The sequence below is a fragment of the Onychomys torridus genome, chromosome 22 (assembly GCF_903995425.1).
Source record: "Onychomys torridus chromosome 22, mOncTor1.1, whole genome shotgun sequence".
NCBI classification, from domain to species: Eukaryota; Metazoa; Chordata; class Mammalia; order Rodentia; family Cricetidae; genus Onychomys; species Onychomys torridus.
Window position 1 is genome coordinate 8,589,863 of NC_050464.1, and position 24,289 is coordinate 8,614,151.

General features: G+C 43.9%; 1 protein-coding gene across 4 annotated transcripts in view; it reads left to right on the plus strand.

Moving 5' to 3' along the window:
- Nucleotides 1-24,289, plus strand: part of Rnf216 (ring finger protein 216) — a 136,220-nt gene that overhangs the window by 89,063 nt on the left and 22,868 nt on the right. For all 4 annotated transcript variants that reach the window (XM_036172146.1, XM_036172149.1, XM_036172148.1 and 1 more), the window contains one exon: nt 10,880-10,977. In XM_036172146.1, the coding sequence (XP_036028039.1) occupies nt 10,880-10,977 (98 nt within the window). The remainder of the gene's footprint in view (nt 1-10,879; nt 10,978-24,289) is intronic.

Genomic DNA, 24,289 nt, shown 5'->3' on the forward strand with positions numbered 1-24,289 from the left:
AGGACCCCCACCTTTCCTTTTGTTTTTGGGGTTTTTTTGTTTGTTTGTTTTTATGTGCATTGGTATCTTCCCTGCATGTATGTCTGTATGAGGGTGTTGGATCCTCTGGAACTTACAGATAGTTGGGAGCTGCCATGTGGATGCTGGAAATTGAACCCAAGTCCTCTAGAAGAGCAGATAATGCTTTTTTGTTTTGTTTTTTCGAGACAGGGTTTCTCTGTGTAGCCCTGGCTGTCCTGGAATTCAGCTCTGTAGACCAGGTTGGCCTCAAACTCACAGAGACCTGCCTGCCTCTGCTCCCCTAGTGCTGTGATGAAGGCGTGTGCCGCCACTGTCTGGCTGCAGCCAGTGCTCTTAACTGCTGAGCCATCTCTCCATCCCCATCAGGTACTATTTTAAACCAATTTTTGAATGATTAAATCTATATTAGCTTATGAGCATTTTTACTTAGCATAAAGTCGGTGCATGAGTATATAAATGTCTAACTGAAATTACAGTTTAACCAAACAATTGGTATGTGGAATGCACACTTTTCTATCCTAGTTCAAAACCCACTGGTTATAATCTTAGGGGATGATTTCACAACCTACCAAAGGGTTACAGTTCTTAAAGTCATAACTACAGTGACTTGGACTCCACAAACTCCCAATTGTATGGAGCCTATGTAATAGGCAGATGCTTCTGAAAGGGCCTGAGTCATGACCTCTTCCCTTTCAGGGTTATGAGAACTGAACCCCTGGGCACAAAGCAGAGGTGGGCAAGGCCTCAAGCTAGCAGAGGTGTAGCTCAAGCCTGAGATTGTCCCCCTGGGAAGAGCAGCCAGCAGATAGAGGCTCTTTAGAATTAGCTTATGCACAATCACTATGGGGAAACTGTATTCTCTGCCTACTCTGGTTGCTAGCCAGGCTGTAGTTACCACATGCCAAAACCAGGCAGCTTCATACCCCCATATCCCTTTGCTTGATTCTCTTGACTAGTCTGGCCTGCCTCTCTCCTACCAGTTCCCTGAGACATCACAAGACATACCACCTTGGCTTCTGTACACGTTTACTTCATTACAGGTCTTCCCTGCTACCCATCTCATGACTATAAATGTCAGCCCTGTACCCTACCTTCCTTCATTTATCCCCTTAGGACTTACAGTTCCTGTCTTTCCTAGATTTGTATTTCACTTATTTAACATGTCACCATCCTCCTCCAGCATAACTTGGTGGGCACAGATTGATTGTATTCTTTTGTTCCCCAGAACAGGACCTGGAGTTCCTAGAAGGAACTCAGATGTTTGTTTCTAAGTTTCTGTGTAAGTGTCTACTTGCCCAGGTGTTAACAGATGATCTGCTAAAGGGCCTCAGAGAAACTAGACTGATTTTAATAACTTCAGGGAGGATATTGGTGGATTTAATTTGAAATCAGCTCTGAAAAAGGTAAACTGAACTGGCTATGATGCCAGGAAGGCTTTGCTAGCCACTTATCTCAGAACCCTGATCCCAACTATACAGACAGGACCAGTCCCTGTGGCTCTGATATCTAAGGGTCCAGTCTCCAAAGTAGTACCAATGTGCTCTTACAACCTCTTGTCCCTAGAGGGCAGTATTAGGACAGAAAATCCAGATCTTCCTAAAAGAATGTTTTGACTTTCTAGCCTGTGGGAGTAATGCTGAGTGGTTCCTTTACTGTAGAGAAATAGTAGTGCAACACATTCTTTAGGATTAGTGTGTTTATATAATTTTTTTGAAATTAAGGGCAATATTTTCCTTCACAAGTTCTTTGCTTTAGAAGACTAGAGAGAAAACCAGGATCGTTGTAAGATTTCATAGTACTTGGCTGGCCACACCCAGGTTGAAGTTTCTGAGAGATGATTTGTTTTGAAACAGTGAAAAACCTCTGCCTGTAGAGCGGAGCTTCCTGGAAAGATGTGAGCTGATTGTCAAGTAACACTTTTTAGAATGAGTGGTAGAAGACCATGGGCATATAACTCAACATTTGGGAAGCTGAGGCTTGACACAAGGCCAGCCTGAGTTGCAGTGAGACCGTTTCTAAAAAGCATGCATGTAGCTGGGCAGTCGTGGTGCACGCCTTTAGTCCCAGCATGCAAGAGACAGAGGCAGGCAGATCTCTGAGTTTGAGGCCAATCTGGTCTACAGAGCAAGGTCCAAAAAATCAGGGCTACACAGAGAAACCCTGTCTCAAGGAGGGATTGGGAGGGATACTATAAGCCAAGTGCCCCAGGAATTCAGGGAAAGAGCACCAGCTTTTTTTTTTCCAGGTTTTCAAGATTTCCCAGATGCCATAACAGTTGAAACAGCTATGCCATTAGTAGATGTAGAGGATGTAGGCATTGGCAAGAGTCCTTGGCTATAGGTACTGGCTAGTCAGTTGATTCTCCAGACTCCTCACTCCAGCTCTGGATCCTAACAGATGCCTCTTAATTTCTGTCTGTATACAACAACTTTCCCAGATACCCTCAGGATGGATCAACAATAATGTCTCTGTATGGGACCTTCTTGTCAGTCTAAAGGAAAGGGAAGCTACTATACCAAATGCCCTACCTTGCCTGGCCTCACCTCCTCATGCTCAGTCCTCAGAGGATCCCAAGGCCTGATAATGACCCACCAGCCTAGAGGGAGATGGAGAAGGGAGGGCCTTATAATGCCCTCCTCTCAGCCATTTGTAGAGAGAAGCCTTGCCAGATGGCTTGACATTCAATAACACTGGATGAAAAGGCAAGAATGGGCGAGTAAAAATGTTTCATTACTTTCAGTGCAGAAATCATTGCCATTTTGAATATCACTCTGAACCAAAACTTTGACCCAATTCTGTGACAGTAGTAATCATAATAATCAGCAAATCAGCTGGGCATGTCTAAAGTCCCAGGACTCAGGAGGCAGATACATAAACATAAAAATTAAAAAATTCTAACGTCAGTGTCCTAGCCACTTTATAGACCAGGCTGGTCTTGAATTCACAGAGATCTGCCTAGCTCTGCCTCCCAAGTGCTGGGATTAAAGGCATGCACCACCACCGCCCAGCTTCTTAACCACTCTTGAAGAGACAGTAAATGAGTATTCACAGGAAGGATCCAGGGCTGGCCAGCAATGGGAAATGACTGAATGATCCTTGGCTCTGATGTGGAAAGCACACATTGAGCCTGTCTTTGTTTGTACATACTTTTTTCTATTGCCCCACCAGTTGTGCAAAATGGCTGAAGGTAGGAGGTATAGCCACTTCCTTGCACGTGACCAGTTTAAGGATACTCTGATTAACAAGCTCCTATGATCTAAAAGAAAGGGTAGCCTCATTTTTTTATCCCATTCCATCGTGCTGTTCACTGTGTCATTCTCAGCTCTCCAGGAAGCCCGTTCAGGAAGCACCGTCCTGCACAGCTGCAACTGGACAGACTTGCCAGTTGCCCATCTGTGGCCTCTTTACACGAAATTCCATTGGGACCTCACGGCTTGTCTCATGCCCTGTGCCTTGAGTTTTTTGCTAAACAGTGATCTGTTCTTGCCAGCAAATACCACACAGGGAAGCAGTGGGAACAGAGGGGAAAGAGCAAGCCTACTTGGAGCCAGGCTGAATTGTGTCTATAGTTCCATGGCCTTGGCCAAGTAATGTGACTTTCTTAGTTAACTTTCTCATTTACTTCAAAACACATACCTATGGGGTTGGGGATTTAGCTCAATGGTAGAGCGCTTGAGGCCCTGGGTTCGGTCGTCAGCTCTGGGGGGGGAAAAAACATACCTGTATAGTTCTAATGGCACAGAGTTTTCCTCACAGAGTTACTGTGAAAATTAAATAAGAGGACTTGTGGCTAGAGAGATGAATTAAACACACTTGCTGCTCTTACAGGGCACCCAAGTTCCTAAGTTTGGTTCTCAGAACCCACATCAAGTATCTCACAACCACCTGTAATTCCCATCTCAACCAGGACCTGAAGCCTTTGGCTTCCATAAGCAACCGCACTTGTGCATGTAGAAACATAGATACATGTAATTAAAAATGAAAAAATTTAAATCTTGCAACAAAAAAACTCAGTGAGACATCCTTACAGAGTGTCCTTTTGGAAGATGTTTGCATTTCCAGTACCTGGCAGCTGTCATTTCTAGCTCCAAAAATCTGGGGTGCTGCCCACCCTCCTTTTTCAAAGATATATTTTTCATTTATGTTTGTGTTTGTATGTGAACCTGGATTGAGTTTATGTTCACCGTGGGCATGCTAGAGCCCAGGGAGGCCAGAAGAAGGCATCAGGTCTACCACCATCACCACCTCTGCCACTGCAGCCATCAAGTCATTATACTTCCTTCCCATTCCTCCTGATTTCCTGTAGCTTTAGCACCAGCAGCCTGCTAACCCAAGTCTCCTCTTTTCTACCATGCCTCAGCATGCACTTTCCTATCACTAGCTGACTGCTGCTTACCTTTTGGACTCAACCTCAGTATCTATCTCATCCTCCACTGGGCTTGACTGGATATGGCTGTTTCAGTGCCATGCCCTGCCTGCATGACAGCTCTGGATCCTGCATACTGTGTTCCCCTAAAGCATAAGTTTGCTAAGCCATGGTGATGCACACCCTTAATCCCAGCATTTGAGAGGTAGATCTCTTAGTTCAAGGCCAGTCTGGTCTACAGAGTGAGTTTCCAAGACAGCCAGGGCTGTTACACAGAGAAACCTTGTCTCGAGAAACCAAACAAATTTAAAAAAAAAAAAACATAAGTTCCAAGAAGGCAGAAACTGAGTCACTCTTGCCCACTGCCACAGCCTTAACATTTTACAAGTGGTAGAAACTTCAGCCCTTGTTCAGACCAGCCCTCATCCTGTGCCACTCACCGTATGTTTCAACCCAGCTAGTGTCACAAGTCAAAAACTCTCTTCCACTTGCTTGTTAAGTATCTTCCACCTCTGGTCTTAGCTTTTTCAGTCCATCGTGGGGTATATTGAAATAAGCTATAGCCAAATACTTTGCCTATTACATCCTATGCTTGGCTACCTGGTATCAACAGGAGCAGCCACACAACTTGCGACTGCTCACTCTGTCAGAACTGTGTAGAACAGAAGACTCCTGAACAGGAGCTTGTTTATAACTGCATATGGTTATGCTATTGTTAGCTGTGTTGCAGACATACCTAAAAATATAAAAGGATAGGATGAAATTTTCACTTTATATTGTCATTATTGGTGATGTGTACGTGTGCACAAGTGCCTTGGAGTACACATGGAAGTCAGAAGACAATCTTCAGTTCTCTCCTGTCTCAAAAAAAGCATGAATAAAAGGAATTGGAGTACACTTGCCACCACCCCTCTCACACTGGGTATACATGTGTATGCATCCACACTGTGTCACCTCATGCCACTGCACCCTGCGTGGTTTGCTGAACTAGCCAGCTACTGAACTTTTGGATGAGGATCAGGCACCTGCTGGTGTTGTATTCTCCATACCTGGGAGAAAAGGAAGTCCCTGGGGCCTCCAGTGACTTCCTCCAGGAAAAGGAAGCTCACTGAATCTGCCTGAGCTTCATTAATTCTCAACAGCTTCCTGCATCTGTCACAGGCTCTTTAAATTAGTGTCTTTCTAGATCTTTTGGCTTTAACCAACGTACCTTTTGGGGGATGGCAGTGGGGAGGACTAGCATCTTCAATAGCTAGAGGACACAGGTGGCCTGAAAGCCTGTGTTTCTGTGGTCCCTTGAGTTGGCTAAGCATTAGTGGAGTCAGATGTTTCATCTTTCTCTTGGAGGCCTCGGGGAATTGACCAGGGCTGGTGGTTTTTGTTGTGAGGTTTTGTTGTTTTTGTTTTGTTTTGTTTTGGTGTGTGTGTGTATCCCCTTGGATAACAACAGAAATCTGGAATTTCTCAGATTAGATTTGGGTGGACTAACATCCTTGTGCCCTAGAGCTGGGTCTGTAACTTCCTATTTCCTGGAGAACAAGTTGGAAGATTTAGCTGGAAGAATCTATCAAAACAAGAGAGCAGTTTGTCTTGAGACTCAAAGATTAGGATAGTAGAATCTGAATGCCTAGAATACAAGCAGCCACAATGGCCTGGAAAGAGTGGTTGGTGGGCCTGCTGCGGCCTCTGCAGACCAAAGAGACCCTTATAAAATGCTAGGCTGTGGTTGAGATGATGGTCCAGGTACATTTGATGATTTTTGAGGAAGCTATGTTTCCGAGAAGAAATTTCAGCTCTCCCATAGAGTCATCTAAAACTAAATTTGTTTGTCTTTTGATATTGTTTGAGGGACAGAAACTTGCTATGTAGTGCATATTTTGCCCTTGAACTCACCATTTATCTTATCCTGGCTTTGAATTTAACAGTCATCCTACCTAGGCCTCCTCAGCCAAAACAGACTCTAATCTGCTTTGCTCATTAAACACTCAGGTAATGTAGGCTGGCTGGCCATAGGTCCCTGGGATCAACCTGTCCTTCCTGCCCAGAACTAAGATTACAAGTACTCTCTACCATGTCTGCCTTTTGTATGTGGTTCTGGGAATTGAACTCAGATCCTAATGCTTGCAGTGGAAGCACTGTACCAACTGAACCGTTTCCCCAGCCACCTATGTTTTTCTGTATTGCAAGATATCTGAGCATTTCAAGGACCCAGCCACCTATGTTTTTCTGTATTGCAAGATATCTGAGCATTTCAAGGACCCGTGGGCCCCATAAGACTTAGGAAGCAGGCTCCTAACGAGCAGCAGCTGGTAGCAGCTCCTTTAATGAGTTGCCTAGGTTAGCCAGCACCTGTGTCCCCTCTCTTCCGCCTAGGCTGAAGTCACCAGGAAAGGGGTGGGCTGGAAAGCTCAGGCCTGGCTGGGAAGAGATGATGCAGAGAGTTCCATGTGATAACTCTGCCCAGCTTACCCTGTGCTCCTCTTACTTTAATTGTGGGTTTCAGTGTCTGGCTACAGTGCCTCTTCAGAATACAATTGAGGTTTATTCTCCGGAACCCCTGGGCCCTTTACTGTGAAGGAATATAACCGACAGACCGGCCACTGTGGTATTGAATACGAGCCAGAGGACTTCCCTTTGACCCTCATGAACCATAGACTCCAGTGTGGACAGGCTATTTTGTGGTCTTAGGTGTTACCTGAAGAATGGGGGTTTCTTCACAAGACAGGCCATGAATTAAGGTCTGACTCACCGGGAACACTCAAGTACTGCCTTTCTGCTGTGTATTGTTTTCAAGCTGTCGTTTCTGGTGGGTGGTTTTGTTGTTTTTGTTTAGGAGGAGGACAGGAACCAAACACATGCTCATCTGTTTTCCAGCTGTTGTTTATGCCACTTTCCTGGAATAGTCACAAGGTCTTTTTTACTTTTTCTTTTTTGAGACAGGGTCTTTCTCTGTAGCCCTGGCTGTCCTGGAACTATGTAGATCATGGCCTTGAATTTATAGAGATCTACTTGCCTCTCCCTTGAGTACTGAGATGAAAAGCGTATGCCACCATGCCTAGTCACACAAGATCTTTTTTTTTTTTTTTTTTTTTAATGTGTGGGCTCTCTTCCTGGACTCTTTTCTTTTTTTAAGATTTATTTATTTTGTATACAGTGTTCTGCCTGCATGTATGTCTGCAGGCCAGAAGAGGGCACCAGATCTCATTACAGATGGTTGTGACCCACCATGTGGTTGCCTGGAATTGAACTCAGGACCTTTGGAAGAACAGCTAGTGCTCTTAACCTCTGAGCCATAAATAAATAAGTGAGCAAGCAAATAAATAACAGTTATGTACAACCACAGGTTTTGTTGGAAACTAATTATATACAGTACTGATGTAGCTCTGTTTTCTGAATGGAATGCAAGCAGTGGAGAGAGAAAACATCTATGTCCCTTGGAAGCAATGACACTGACATGTGTACTGTCCCATGAACTCATCTATACCCCCATACTATTGATTGAATCCTTTGAACCACATTCCACCCAAACAGTGGTGACTCATACCTTTAATCCCAGCACTCCAGAGGCAGAACTCTGAGTTTGAGGCCACCCTGGTCTATAAATAAAGTGAGTTCCAAGACAAGCTCCAAAGCTACACAGAAAAACTTTGTCTCGGGGGAAAAAAAAAAAAGTGTGCCTGCTCCAGACTCTAGTTATCTGTATCATTTTTATCCCTAAAATTAAATGTTACGTCTGTTATTAGCACATGTATGTCATATACAATTTAAAAGTACAAAAGAGGACTCGAAATGTACATCAGTAGGTAGAGTTATTGCTTACCATGCGCAAGACCCTTTGCTTCATCCCAAGCACAAAATAACCAGTTGTATGGTACTACCTACCTATAATCTTAGCACTCAATCTAGAGACAGGAAGATCAGATGTTCAAGACAGGAGGCTAGAGAGATGGCTCAGTAGTTAAGAGTACTGACTATTCTTCTCGAGGTCCTGAGTTTAATTCCCAGTACCCAACTGTCTATGACTGTAGTCCCATGGGATATATTAACCTCTTCTGATATGCAATGTACTTGCAGACAAAACATCATATACATACATAAATATATAAATACTTTATTTAAAAATAAAGGAAATTTATTTTTTTCCAAAAACAGTTTAAGGTAATCCCTAGCTACACATCAAGTTCAAGCAAGCCAGGGCTACATGGCACCATGTCTTAGGGCAAATGTTGGTGAACACAAAAGGCTTACATTGAAAAACCTTGGGTCTTCTCTCAGTCCACTCCACCCCACCCCTTTTCAACCACCTGGGGCCATTAATACTACAGTGTCCTTGCAAGCTAATTGTATCTGCCCCACCACCAGCTAACCCCATCCTCCTGCTTCCGCCTCCAAAATGTAGACACTCCCAAGGCAGTTGCTACCATGCCCGTACCTTTTGTAGAAGTCATAGTCATAGTCTCTGGTTGAGAACATTGCTCAATATATATAGCACTTGCTGTGCAGGCTTGAGTTCAGATCTCCAGAACCCACATAAAGGCTGAATGTGACAGCTTTCATACATGAGATAGGAGGTAGAGACTGGAGGATGGTCTGGACTCTCATGGGCTAGTTAGCCTGGAGTATGCAACAGTGAACAGCAAGAGAGACCCTATCTCAAACAAGATGAAAGGCTGGGTTGTCCTCTGAACTCTATATACACATGCGCACTCTTGTGGAGTGGTAGTGTGTATATGTACCATCCTAAGTCACCGGTTACTTATGGTGAGTTCAGCTTCATGTTGCTAGAATTGTCATAATGTTCTTGTATATAAAACCAGCATCTGTCCTCTCCCTAAGTTCAAACCCCTACCTCACATTCCCAATAGATGTCTATTGTGTTACCACCATTCAGATCAGATAGGAGCTTCTTCTGCATCTCACCCAAACTAAGTCAGTGTTGCTGTTATCTTCTGTTGCCCAAACCAGAAAAATGTCCTTGGAGCCTCCTCCCCACACTCAAACCTGATGAACTTGCTTTCTCAAGTTTCTCCCATATCAGTCAACTTTCAGCTTCTCTACAGGGTCTCATAGACTTCCCTGGGCTAGGCCTTCCTTCATCTCCTGGCTCGATGACCATACTAGCTCTTAGCTGTCTTTTTTTCTTTCCCAGATTATTTTTATGAGTGTTTAGCCTGCATTGTATGTAGGTGTGCCAAATGTATGGCTGCTGCCCACGGAGGTCAGAGGAAGGCATTGGATCCCCTGAAACTGTAGTTACAAACAGTTGTGAGCTGGGAACTGAACCCAGGTCCTCTGCAAGAGCAACAGGTGCTGCTCCCTCCCTCCTTTTTTTTTTTTTTTGGTTTTTCAAAGCAGGGTTTCTTTATGTAACCTTGGATGTCCAGGTACTCCCTCTGTAGACCAGGCTAGCCTTGAACTCAGAGATCCACCTGCCTCTACCTCATGAGTGCTGGGACTAAAGGTGTGCACCACCACCACCTACCCAGTGAAACAAGTGTTCTTAACACCTTGAACCGTTTTTCTAGTCCTCCAGCTGTGTTGAGTCTTTCCTCCCTCTATTCTGATTCCCACCCAGAATGCTCTCATAAAATCACAAATCTACTCATGTTGCCTCCATTCTTCCTGATGCTCTAGAATCAAAACTAAACTGATAAGTGGGTCCCATGGGGCTCTATATGGACTGTCCCATGCATTCCTGGCCAAGCCTGCTTGCATTATCTGTACCAGCCACAGTACCCTAGAGCCCAGCTTTGTCCACCAAAATCTTCTGGCAAGAATGCTATTTTCTCCAGGTATCAATGACAGCTTGTTAAATCCCTGATTTTATCTTCTCAAATGACCCTTGCCTTCCCTGACAAAGCCAGAGCTTTTATTGCTGTGCTATACTGCTCAGAGTTACAGTTTCCACTTACAACCATGATCATGCTCAGAGTTACAGTTTCCACTTACAACCATTTTCATTGGATTAGTGTTTTCTTATGTTCTTGTTATTAATATAAGATACTTTGTATAAACTAAACGGTGATGATGTTTGTGTGCACATATATGCTCCAAAAGCAAATACTTTCCCAACCCAAATACCTCCCATCTCCAAAGTAACAATGTTTTTCAATTTGTGTTTGTAATGAAGTGAAACCGTGAATGGTTACGTCCATGTTTATGAATGATAGATGACAGAAGGAATGTCCCCCTGGTGATCATATTCCAGACTCAGTTCTGTACCAAAAGCCCAGCAAGAATAATTGTAGAGGGTGAGTTCCTAACAGACACACCCTCAAACAGCCCACAGTATTTTAGAAGACTAGCCTGTGCCTTCTGATACTTCTCTCTTCTGCTGCTGCTCTGTCTTTAGAAGCAGACTTGCTCATTGGGACAGGAGCTCTCAAAGACTCAGAGTCCCAAAAAGCGCATTTCATAGACATTTTTGTGAATAGACACTTGTATGGCACCCACTCACCATAAACTGTATTTATATCTGTCTTCTGTCCCCAGGAAACCTGTAGGAAGTGTCAAGGACTCTGGAAAGAGCATAATGGCCTCACCTGTGAAGAGCTGGCAGAAAAGGATGACATCAAGTACCGGACATCTATGTGAGTAATGTGATGGCTGAACTGGCCCTGCAAGGAGCAGAGGGTTCTATGGGAAGTACCAGCTTGAGCCACCCCTGCACAGAGGAATCCTTGGCAGGACCCTAACCCCAGAGCCTATATCTTTGTTTCCACAACCTATTCATATGTCAGGTGGTACTATGGAATGTCTGGTTTGTATGTGTTTGATAAATATCAGGCACTCACTTCTCCTTACTGTCTATCCAGTAAGCAGGTACATACAACCACAGTTCCCCCTCCCTCCCTATCTTCTGCTCCCCCAACACCTTAGCCCCTCCTCAGAGGAGGTAAGGCATCCCTTGGCAAGTCAACAAAGTCTGGCATACCAAGTTTAGGTGGGCCCGAGCCCCTCTCCACTGCATCAAGGCTGAGCAAAGTATCCCACCATAGGGAATGGGTTCCAACAAAAGCCAGTTCATGCACTGGGGATAAATCCTGGTCCCACTGCCAGGGGCCCCACAAATAGATCAAGCCACACAACTGTTACCCACATTCAGAGGGCCACATTCATTTCAGTCCCATGCAGGTTCCCCAGCTGTCAGTACAGAGTCCATAAGTTCTCACTAGCTCTGGTCAGATGTCTCTGTGGTTTTCTCCATCATAATCTTGACAACCCCTTCCCCTCTTGCTCATATAATCCCTCCTTCCTGAAATTTCTAAATGTTAACATGAAAATGCAGTCACTTAAGTGCTAAAGAAGTCTGTTTCATTCATAAAGAATCCAGCTTTGCCAGGCTGGTGGGCTATGTCCCATTAGGTCACACTGACTCCTGACTCCCTATATGTGGTGTTATCCTGTGCGTAGTTGTGTATAGGAAAGGAGGAAGGAGATAGGTTATTAGGCAGGCAGCTTTTCCTCAAGGAAACAGCCTGGCACTGTATATGGCCTCGAGGTGGATGACTTCATTTTCAGCTTAAATATGGAGAATGGGCATGGGAGTTTGTTGCTTAGAAGGTGAAGTGGAGAACAACATTTGGGGCAGTTAGCAGTCTCTGGGTCTGCATTACCAATAGGTCCTATTGTCCTCACTTTGCAGTTGAGACAAGGAAAACCCAAGTAGCGTAAACACTGTCTCACGGGTAGTAAGTAGCATAGCAGGGACTTGAACGCATGTGGCTTCTGGTTGTTCTGTGTGTCATAACTTTGGTAGGTTCCAGATGTTCTCCTTGCAGATGACAAAGGAACCTTGTGAATGTGTTCAAAGTTCTGGACCTTACTTGAGTTAGGGAAATTCTCAGTGAACTCCTCTGATTGGGGGAAGAAGTAGTCAGACAAGAGATGCTTTGATTGTGGGCTTTTGTAAACATGCTGCCTTTAAAGCTGGAGGGAGGAGCCCTGAGCCAAGGAGTAAGATAGCTCCTAAAAGCTAAGAACAACTCTTACCCTGCAGCCCCCAAAGAAATGGAGACCTTAATGCTCAATATCAAGGAGCTGAATCTTGCCAACAGCCCAGCTATTCAGCCACCAGGGCCATGGATGTTTCTTAGGGAAACTGGTTGTTTTAGAATAGGCATTCCCATCCTGTTTTTGTATTGTTTTGTTTGTTTGTTTGTTTTTGGTTTTTTGTTTGTTTTCTGGTAGCCCTGGACACTTGGAGTATGCAGAACTTTGTCAGCTGGGCAGTTCTCTGGATCAACAAACCTATCAGAGTGGACCATCCAGTACAATGTCTTGTCAGTTCTAGAATCCTAAAGTGCCTCCCATTTGCGCTTCACTGTACATGGAAGAGGGTGGAGATACACAGCACTCACTTGCTTTTGGGAAGGCTGTTCTGAGACAGACCTGGCCTGCCAACCACTAGAACTTTGTAGAGATGGCACACGCCACTGTCCCATATCAGTGCATTCTAGATCACCTGCTGCTTCTATTCATCAGGTCAGATCTGTCTGTGTGTCACTTGAGTCACAGACTGGTATATTGTCTTGGTGGGTGACAAATAAGATCCTTGTCAGCTGCTATTCTCTTGCATTGAACAAAAGAATAAAAGCATTTTCCATATCAGTAGCTATGCGCCAGTTGCCAGGAGCTGTTTATTGTACAGTAAGAATAGCATCTGGAAGAGCAGCTGCGGTTACTCAGTACCTGATGAGGCATCTGCAGCATACCTGACATACTGCTCTCCTAGGCCCATTCTTCTGTGCATGCCACACAGAGAAGTAAAGAACCTGGAAGGATAACCAGCAGTCCAAACCTTGAAGTCAGTGGTGCCTACAGTTTGTAAGATGCCTGTGGGAGTTGGGTACTGGTTTTAGGTAGTTTTAATTTACCCTCCTTGCCGTGAAACCCTTCCTCCAATGACCTGGGGGATCCTGCTTGTTGCCAAGTAGCAAAAATAAGAAAGCTCAAGGTATACAGAGGGAAATGTTATGAGGTCTGGGAACACTGGCAAGACACTATTCTGACCTGGGTATGGTGGCACAGGCCTATAATCCCAGCACTTAGGAGCCTAAGGCTGGAAGAGTAGTTTGAGTCTACACTAGGTTACAGAGTAAGACCCTGTTTTAAATATGCGCGCGCGCGCGCGCGCGCACACTGTACACACACACACACAGAAAAACTGTAGAAGGCTACGTGTAGAACATTCGCCAAATTTACATTAGGCTTTGGGTATAATTGAGTTTCTCTTAAAGATTCATGTACTAGAAGCTTTGCCCCTAATGTGGTGGGTTGAGGTCGCATGACCTCTGAGAAGTGGGATCTCTTGGGATGGTGGTGGTACCTGCCTTTAATCCCAGCACCAGCAGAGACAGACAGATCTCTGTGAGTTCCAGGACAGCCAAGGCTACACAGATAAATCCTGTCTTGGGGGGGAAAAAAAGAGTGTATTTACTAGACGGTAATTGGGGTGTGTGGGTGGGTACTACCCTTGGACAAGATTAATGTAGCTCTCACAGAACCAAAGTCGTCCCATTAGAACAGGCTGCTTCAAAAGAGTAAGGTGGTAGAGGCACATACCTCTAATCCCAGCACTCGGGAGGCACAGGCAGGTGAATCTCTTGAGTTCCAGGACGGCCAGGGCTATACAGAAAAAACCCTGTCTGGAACCCGTCCCACCCCACCCCCCAAAAAAGGCAGTAAACTGAAACTGAGGCTGTGGAATGTGGCTCAGTGGTAGAGTACTTGCTATTGTATGCAGGAAAAAGCAGGAGGACCTGCCTAAAGGTCAAAACTAGCGTTGGCTGTATAATAAAAGAACAGTCTCACAAAACTGCAAATTAAAAAAAAAAAAAAAGCCCTGCCCTGCATGATGGTGCATACCTGTTATCCAAGCCATAGGGAGACAGAGGCAAAGATTATGACAAACTCGAGACCAGCCCTACGTAGACCCTCTCAACTGAAGGGGAGAAATAAACGTGATCTCTTCTGCGAGTTTCTCTGCTATGAGCCATCCACCTCAAGATTGTCACCACAACCCAGTAGATATCATTGTATTCTTGAACTTTTGAAACTATGAACTAAATAAACTTTTTTAGTTAGTAATTGCCTAGACCCAGGTAGTTTGTTAGAGCAGTGAATCTGAGTAAAATACACCTTAACTTTGTAATAATGAAAGCTATGGTAACTTTTGTTTTGTTTTGTTTTGTTTTTTTGAGACAGGGTTTCTCTGTAGCTTTGGAGCCTGTCCTGAACTAGCTCTGTAGACCAGGCTGGCCTCGAACTCACAGAGTGCTGGGATTACAGGCATGCGCCACCACCGCACCACGGCCTCTAAGGTAGCTTTTTTTTTAATTTTTTTTTTAAATATGTATAGATATTTACCTGCGTGTATATATGTGCACCTGTGCATGCGTGCTACCCAAGAAAGTCAGGAGAGGGCTTTGGATCTCCTAGAACTGGAGTTTTGGATGGTTGTGAATCAAAATGTAGATGCTGGGAATCAAACCCAGTATCCTCTTCAATAACAAATGCTCCTAACCACTGAACCATCTTTCCAGCCCCATCTACTTTTTTAAAAGTTCACTTTCTCTATCTTACAAATATATTTAAGCATCCAACTGGTGTTGCAGCTCTGCTTAGATATGTGAGGCTTGAATGGGATCTTCAGCAGCACAAATTTATTTCAGGTGTCCACAGTAGAAATACTAGTGAGTAAACACCCAGTGGTTTTCAGCATTTTGCCATACTTGCTTTGTCTGTCTGTTGTGTTTGTTTAAAGCCCTGTGTATTTTCAAGCAAATCTGTCCTTGAAATCGTGTGTTTCAGCCCTAAGTACTTAGCTCTTAGCATTTGCCCCTGTCATCATTAACAAAATTTGGCAGTAAGTCTGTGATGTCTGTTGCCAGATAGACGGTCCCCCAGTTGTCTCAAAAGAACTGCCAACAGATCAAGTCCGTAGAAGGTCTGCTTTTCCCATGAGCTCACCACAGAGCCCCGCTGGCCCCAGATCCACAGTCTTCCCATCTCTGCCTCCCAAGTGCTGGCACAGTATACCATGTTGGTGACTTCTGACAAAGACATTGGCCTGCAAAATACCTTCTGACATTGACTGCTTTCTCATGGTCTTATCAAACTTCTTCCCTCCTTGTATGTCCTCTGGCCTAGAGTCAGGTCTGAAGTGTCATTGTCAGGTGGCTTTAGGAGTGAGGAGATTTCCCAGAGGAGCTAAGCTACTTAGTGTCCATCTGGTCCACCATCAGATGCTCCTAAACAACATTGTTAGGTCCAGACGCGTTGGAGTTGATGGCTACATGGTGAGTAGCTTTAGCAGAAAATAGGCTAGGGTTAAAACGTGCTAGGCAGGGTGGCCTACCCCCACAGTTCCAGCATTCAAGAAGTGAAAGCATCAAGATCAGAAGTTGTTGTGTGATGCATGTTAATCTCAGTGAGTTCCAGGGCAGCTTGGTCTACAGCGTAAGATCCAGATAGGATTACACAGAAAAAACATTCTCAAAAAACGCAAGGCCCTGGGTTTGATCCTCAGCTCCAAAAAAAAAAAAAAAAATCAGTTGCCATGTGAACTTTCCCTGGAGAGGTGGGAGTAAACATCTACTCACCCTAGAAAGGACCAACTTAGGAAACAAATAAATTTATTGGGCTTGCATATACACAGGGGTAATCCCAAAACAGCCATCCCACCAAAAGTCTCGCCTGAGAAGCTACTTCCTGCAGCTGCATAAATGAATTCCATCCTTTCAATTAGGCTTCTGTCCTCGTTTTCTGTTTTGTTTTATGAGACAAGTTCTCTCTATATAGCCCTGGCCAGCCTTAAGCTCGCAGAGACCCTCCTGCTTCTTCATCCCCTGGGCTGGAATTAAAGATGTGTGCCACCACACCTGGTTCCTGTCTATGTACTCTTACACTCCCAAGACTTTGAGACTATTTGCAGTGTGGGCAGAATTACATAGAGATTAGAGGAAGGTGAAATCTCGGTTAGCGTCCTCTGTGGGTATTCACGGCTACCAGATGAAAATAGTGACAGCTGCTATGCTCAGAGGACAGCTTTCTTTTTTAAGGGTGTGGGGATAGTAAGACAGTATTTCTCTATGCAGCCCTGGCTTTCCTGGAACTTTCTAAGTGCATCAGCCTGCCTTTGCCTCCCAAGTACTGGATATAAAGTTGTACATCACCATGCCTAGCAAAGGACAGTATTTTTATACAATGAACTGAAGACCAGAATGGAAGAGGAAAGACTCTCAAAAGAAAGGAAAGAAAAAAGAAAACCACTGCAGTAGTCCAAACTACAGTTAATAGAGCCTCAAGGGATCATGACACTGAAGCGGGCGTGGGTTTGGGTTTGATGGTGGTAAAAGTAGTGTGTTTTGTTTTGTTTGCTTATTTGTTTGTTTTTTGAAATAGGATCTGTACATAACCCTGACTATTTGGAACTCGCTATATAGAACAGGCTGACCTTGAACTCTCCAGATCTAGATCTACCTATGCTTCCTGAGTGTTGGGATTAAAGGTGGATGGCACTGTGCCTGGCAGGTTTAGGAAATCTTTAAAGAGATAAATTGGCAAGGCTCTGATAGATGGGAATGTGAAAGAAGATGGACCAGGACTTATGCCAGGTGCATGAACTGGCTTATTGGAGCCCATTCCCTGTGGTGGGATACCTTTCTCAGCCTTGATACAATGGGGAGGGGCCAGGCTCTCCTTCAACTTGGTACGCCAGACTTTGTTGACTACCATGGGAGGCCTTACCCACTCAGAGGAGTGGATGGGGGTAGAGTGGGAGGGAGGTGAGGAGGCGGGAGAAGGGGAGGGAGGGGGAACTGAGATTGGTATGTAAAATGAAAAAAAATTTTAATAAATATATTTTTTAAAAAAAGAGATAAATTGGCAAGGCTCTGATAGATGGGAATGTGAAAGAAGATGGATTCAATAATGATTCTCAGGATTCTAGCTTGAGTGACTAAACCATCCTGCCTAACAAAAGCAGGGTCAGGTTTCACATGTGAACACAGGGAATCAGCCTCATGACTTATCAGAGTTTTTTTCTTTAAAAAAAAAAAAAAAGTTTAATACACTCAAAGGAAAATGATGCTGCTAAAAAAGGTTGTGTATGGAGCTGAAAAAAGTATACCCTTCACACTAAAGCAACAATTTCCATGTACAGTATTAAAAATACCCAATTTTCAGCAATAATTTACAAGGCATTCAAAGAAACTAGGGAAGTGTGGCCTGTTCACAGGAGGAAAAGCTGTCCTTAAAAATCTTTTGTCTTGCTGGGCGGCAATGGCGCACACCTTTAATCCCAGCACTTGGGAGGCAGAGCCAAGCACATCTCTGTGAGTTTGAGGCCAGCCTAGTCTACAGAGCAAGATCCAGGACAGGCACCAAAACTACATAGAGAAACACTATCCAAAAATCAAAAACAAAACTTTTTTTTGTCAGAGAGTAAAAAGAAGCCATGGACAGAAGAAACTAGTTCTACAGTGAGTGAGCAAGTGGAGAATATCAAAATAAAAGATTATGGAAAGATACCATTGAAAATTACAAGAGCTACAGTAAAAAAAAAAAACTATGAAAATGTAATAACAGATTTGAGCAAAAGAATGAATCAGAGAGGGCTAGTGGTATAACAAAATTAGTAAACAGTCTACCCATATTGAATTCCCAGCACTCCATAAAACTGTCTACAATGGTACGTGCCTATTCTAGCACTTAGGCTGTCAACACTGGCTGATCAGGAGTTCAAGGTCATCTTCAGCTAAATAGCAAATTTGAGGCCTTCATTAGACTTTGTCTCAAAAGAAAAGAGGGGCGACACAGAAAAGACCAACAGAAGTCTTAACCCACCCTCAGCTGGTAGGCTAAAGGCAATTGAGCCATTCCCTTCCTTAACGAGCCTTACTGCAAATTGGAGTCCTTGTAAGATGGTATCCCGAGAGCAAATGGAACTTGAGTTTGTAAATTTATAACTTTCAAAGCCAATCGAAATGTATATAACTATTGATTTAAATTTGTCATGCCCAATAGACTGAAAGATTAACTAACTGTAGTAGCTACTTTTGCTGCCAGGGTCTCCACTGTGCTAGCTGTAGTAACCAATTATGAAATGGCAAGCCCAGCACCACTTAGAGATCTTTGGCAACTCTGCAGCTCTGACACGATTGAGCCTGTATGATAACAAGTATTCAGAGATGAGTAATGCCTGGGGGGCGCTCACCAACCTAAGACAGAGTGCCTGTGAAGTCTAGACAGGTGTCTCCATGACGGGTAAGGTGACCTGACATCCCACAACCTAAGTCAGAAGCTCATTTTTTAGTAAAAGGGGGGACCTGTAGGTCCCTGACCCCCCATACCTCCCCCCCACACACACACACACCCTGTTTTGGGTAACTGTTGCCTTGCTTGCTGACCTTGAGTTTGATATCCTCCCTATGCTAATTCCCTGCCGGGTTCCACCCTCTTGAATGCTTAAGGGAAGCTCCTTGTCTGTGTATCCAGCATATTGGGCGTTAACAGCTTAGATGCAAGATTGTAAAACATTGGAAGCGAACTTCTGCCCTCCCGGGTTCTCCCATTGTGCTGTAAGCCTGTATTTAAGACCTCCTTCCTACTTCAGTAAACAGCGTTGGGCATTCAAAAAAAAAAAAGGAAAGAAAGAAACTGAAGACAGTGATGCTCTAAAACAGGAAGTGGTGATGGTGTCATGGGCCTATGAGGATGCTGGACTAAAGTCTATCAAATTGTGCAAACAGGAAAATTGTATACTATGTGAATTATCTGTCAATAAAGATCTTATAAAAATAAATAAAACGAAATAAAAACCAAAAGGAAAGAGAAGAAAAGAGGGGCTCAAGAGATGGCTCACTGGTTAACAACATTGGCTATTCTTTCTGATGACCAAATAGAGATCGAATGCAGCTAGAGAATATGGTCTAACCCAAAGACAGATCATTTCTTTAAGAAAATGAGGGAGTGATGCACAGTCACTAGAGTGTTCGATTGCATTAGTCATCAGAGAAATACAAATTAAACCTTAGCAAAGAAACTGTTGAGGTATCTACAGCCAAAATGATTGTTTGGTTTTGTTTCTGGATAAGTGTGGGAGGAGTGGTATGTGTTGTATATGTACATATTTGTCTTCAGCTCTTTGTTGTTTTGAAAAAAAAAAAAAAAACTTTTATTTGGACTGGAGAGATGGCTCAGCATTTAAGAGTACTTACTGCTCTTAGGGTGACAATTGTTGTAATGAAACACCGTGTCCAAAGCAACTTGGAGAGGGAAGGGTTTTGTTTTTTTTTTTTTTTTAATTTATTTTTCTATTACCAGCTTGATACAGTATAAATTCTTATCCTAATAGTGAAATGTTTGATTGAGGCTTGCCCAGTAATTGAGTAAAACCAAAACTTATTATAAGCCACAGTCATCCTAGGGTCCCCCTGCTATATAGCCTCCCTGGTTCTGTGGGTTGCAGTCTGATTGTTCTTATATCTAGAATCCACTTATGAGTGAGTACATACCATGTTTGTCCTTCTGGGTTTGGGTTACCTCACTCAGGATGATTTTTTCTAGTTCCATCCATTTGCCTGCAAATTTCATGCTGTCATTGTTTTTCTCTGCTGAGTAGTACTCCATTGTGTATATGTACCACATCTTCTTAACCCATTCTTCAGTTGACGGGCATCTAGGTTGTTCCAGGTTCTGGCTATTACGAATAGTGCTGCTATGAACATAGTTGAGCATGTATCTTTGTGGTATGGTTGAGCATTCCTTGGGTATATGCCCAAGAGTGGTATGGCAGGGTCTTGAGGTAGACTAATTCCCAATTTTTTTGAAAAACCGCCATACTGATTTCCACAGTGGTTGTACAAGTTTGCATTCCCACCAACAGTGGAGGAGTGTTCCCTTTGCTCCACATCCTCTCCAACATAGACTGTCATTAGTGTTTTGATCATAGCCATTCTGACAGGTGTAAGGTCTTATCTCAGAGTCGTTTTGATTTGCATTTCTCTGATGATTAAGGATGTTGAGCATTTCTTTACATGTCTTCCAGCCATTTGTGATTCTTCTTTTGAGAATTCTCTGTTTAGCTCCTTAGCCCATTTTTTAACTGGATTGTTCAGTATTTTGATGTCTAGTTTCTTGAGTTCTTTGTATACTTTGGAGATCAGTCCTCTGTCAGATGTGGGGTTGGTAAAGGTCTTTTCCCATTCTGTAATGTGTGTGTGTGTGTGTGTGTGTGTGTGTGTGTGTGTGTGTGTGTGTGTGTGTGTGTGTGTGCGTGAGTATGGTGGCACATATATACAGGCCAAAGGACAATTTGCAGGGATCAGTTCTTTTCTATAATGTGGGTCTTAAGGATTCAATGTCAGAGATTCTCGGTTCCATCTCTTAGATTCAGTTGGTTATGATTGTTTCTGTAGTTCCTGTTCGTTTAGTCAAGATTTCTATTTCCAGCATTCCCTCAGTTTGTGTTTTCTTTATTGTCTCAATTTCAATTTTCAGATCTTGAATTGTTTCCTTCATCTGTTTAGTTACTTTTTCTTGGCTTTCTTTGATTTCTTCCAATTTTTGTTTGTTTTTTTCTTACATTTCTTTAAGGGAATTTTTAATTTCCTTTTTAATGGAGTTTTTCATTTCCTCTTTAAGGGCCTCTATCATCTTCTTAAAGTCATTTTTAGGATTGATTTCTTCTGCTTCTTCTGCCTTGGTATGTTGAGGTCTTGCAGGTGTAGAGTCCCTAGGTTCTGATGGTGTCATGTAGGTCTTGATGTTGTTGCCTGTATTTTTGCATTGGTGTCAGTGCAGGCAGTGTCTGTGTCTGAAGGTGCCTCTCTTTCTTGTTCAAATTGTTAGTCTTGGTCCACTAGGAGTTCTTGGTTACATCGGTGCTGTTGGGCTCTGTTTCTTCAAGAGCAGCTTAGTCCAATCAGTGTTAGTGGGTTCTGTCTCAGGAAGCAGTTGTTCCTAGTTGGTGCAGGGTGTGTTTATGGTTTCAGTGGTGGTTAGGTTCATAGGGGTTGGTTTTTTGTTTATTGTCTTTTGGGGTTTTAGTTTTTTTGTTTGTTTTGTTTTGGTGGGGGACCAGGGAAGGGTAGCTGTCTGGTCCCTGGGACTCTGATGAGTAGGGCCTAGGGGCTAGAGACCTGATCTGCCAATGTGGAGATAGGGGCTTAGGATTCTGGTGATCTGGTTCAGTGGCTGAGCGGTGCCTTCTTTAATGTTCTCAGGTCAGGTTTTGCTCCTTCGTCAACTCCTCAGCTGATCTTGTTTCCTCAGACTGCAGACTGTAGGATTCTGAATCCTCTCCTGAATGGATCTCAGCTGAGCAGATTGTTTAGTAGGGTAATCCCACCAACACCCCCAAGTTGTTGGGTTTTGCAGGATCGGCAGCTGGGCCCTGGGTTAGCCTCAAACTGAGTGTTCCTATCCGTTCTGGTCACGTCTCACGGAGATGGCTCCTTCCCTGGGTGCTGAGGTTGAAGGCGTCCCTGTTCCATGTTCTTATTCTCCTTGTTTTCACTAACTCTTCCGCGTGTAATGGTTCAGTTTCTGGTCTTTATTAAAACTGCGTCTCTGCCACCGCTCATCCTGCCTCTGCGGCCGCTCTGAGAGAAGGGTTTATTTGGCTTTCGCTTCCACATTCATAGTCCATCCATCACTGAAGAAAGTCAGGACAGGAACTCAAGCAGGGCAGGAACCTGGAGGCAGGAGCTGATGGGGGGGGGGGCATCAATCACTAATTAAGAAAATGCCATACAGGTGGGTCTTATGGAGGCATTTTCTCAATTGAGGTTCCCTCCTTTCAGATGACTCTAGTTTGTGTCAAGTTGATATAAAATGAGCCAGCACACTCTTGCAGAAGACCCAGGTTCATTTCCCAGCACCCACCTGGTGGCTCACAACCATCTATATAACTCTAGTCTGAGGGGATAAGACGTTGTTTTCTGGGGTTGGGGATTTAGCTCAGTGGTAGAGTGCTTGCAAGCACAAGGCCCTGGGTTCGGTCCTCAGCTCCGGAAAATTGAAAAAAAAAAAAAAATCAAAAACATTGTTTTCTCAACTTCATGGGCACCAAGCATGTACATGTTGCACACACATAGGTGTAGGCAGAACACTCATACAAAGATTGAGTTAAAAGCCCTTTAAAAAATATTTATGTGCTCGGCATGGTGGGCACACCTTTAATTCCAGTGCTAAGGAGACAGAGGCAGGTGGATTTCTGTGATTTAGATGTCAGCCTGTCCTACATAGCAAATTCCAGGCCGGCCAGAACACAAAATGAGACCCTGTCTGTCTGTCTCTTTTGGTTTTTTGAGACAGAATTTCTCTGTATAGCCCTGGCTATCTTGGAACTCACTTTATAGTGCAGGCTGGCCTCAAACTCAGAGATCTGCCTGCCTCTACCTCCCAAGTGCTGGGATTAAAGGTATACACCACCACCACCCAGCTAAGACCCTATCTCTTTTTGAGTTAGGGTTTCCTATTGAACCTAAAACTCACCAATTCAGCAAGACTGGTTAGCCAGCAAACCCCAAGGATCTTCCTGTCTCCACCTCTCCAGTACCTGGCTAAGACACGTATACTGTACTGCCACACATCTCAATTCAAGTCATGCTTATATATGGCAAGCACTTTACCAACTGAGCTATTACCCTATTTCTTAATTTTTTAAAGAAGTTGTCCTAAGCTAGTTGTGGTATGCATTTATAATCCCAGCACTTAAAGAGGTAGGTGGGTCTCTGTGAGTTTGAAGTCTGCCTTATCTGCATAGTAAGATCTTGGCATGGGGGGGGGGTGGAACCACAAAGATTACTTCCTGTTATCCTTGGGTAGTGAAGCACAAGCAGTGGCAGAATCGTGGGGTGTCAGCTTGCTGCACAGAGGATGTCCCTGAGTCTTCCTGTGGAACATAGCCTGCCTCAATTAGGCTGCTCTTCCTGTCCTACTTCTGAAGCACGTCCTGTGGGACTCTTTCCTGCCTAGATCACAGTCTTCTTGCTGGATCATTCTAACAAAAGAAGCAACTATGGCTTCTCAGTTTCATCCAGCAGCACATTCTCTTTTTTGGTATGAGCCTATTCTTGCTTTTTCTGGTTTGTTTTTGTTGTTGTTTTGGTTTTTCAAAACAGGGGTTCTCTGTGTGGCCCAGGCTGGCCTAGAACTCAGAGATTTGCCTGCCTCTTGCCTCCCAAGTGCTAGGATTGAAGGCATGTGCCACTACATCCTGGCAGAACCTTGAGTCTTAATGAGCAACATTGAGAAGTATATTCACAGTTGCTCAGTAAATAAATTCATCAATTCATGCACTACTCTCAGTTGGCAGTAGTAATGAAGTCATTTTAAATCTGGTCTCTTGGGCGCACTCTTAAGCCCAACACAGGAGGCAGAGACAGGCAGCTCTCTATGAATTTGAAGCCAGCCTGGCCTATGTGGTGAATCTCCAGGCCAGCCAAGGCTTAGTGAGACCCTGATTCCAAAAAATTAATTGATTAAGCTTGGTCTTTTGGTTCAAAAAAATTTAGAAATCATGTGTTCTTCTGTAACTTGAACTAGGTATAAATTCTTTCCAAGCTAAAGTTCTGCTTTCTTCATTTCAGGCCACTAAAAGACTGGGCCTAAGTAAGTAGCAGCCAGTTTTCTAATGCATATTACTATTTTTAGATACATGGTCTGATGTCTAGGGAGGAAACTGCAGCAGTGTTTAAATATCTGTAGTGCAGTGGAAGCACTTCCTGCCTAGACTCACCTCTTAGATTGCACACTGAACTCCCTCACTGGTTCATCTTGTAGCTGGCCACCCTTTGTCTCAGTAGCCTGTTCTGACCCCGCCTCCCTTCCCTCTGCCTTTTGAAGGCCCTCAGTGAAACAGAGAAAGGTAAAAGGTGTTGGTTTATAATTGGA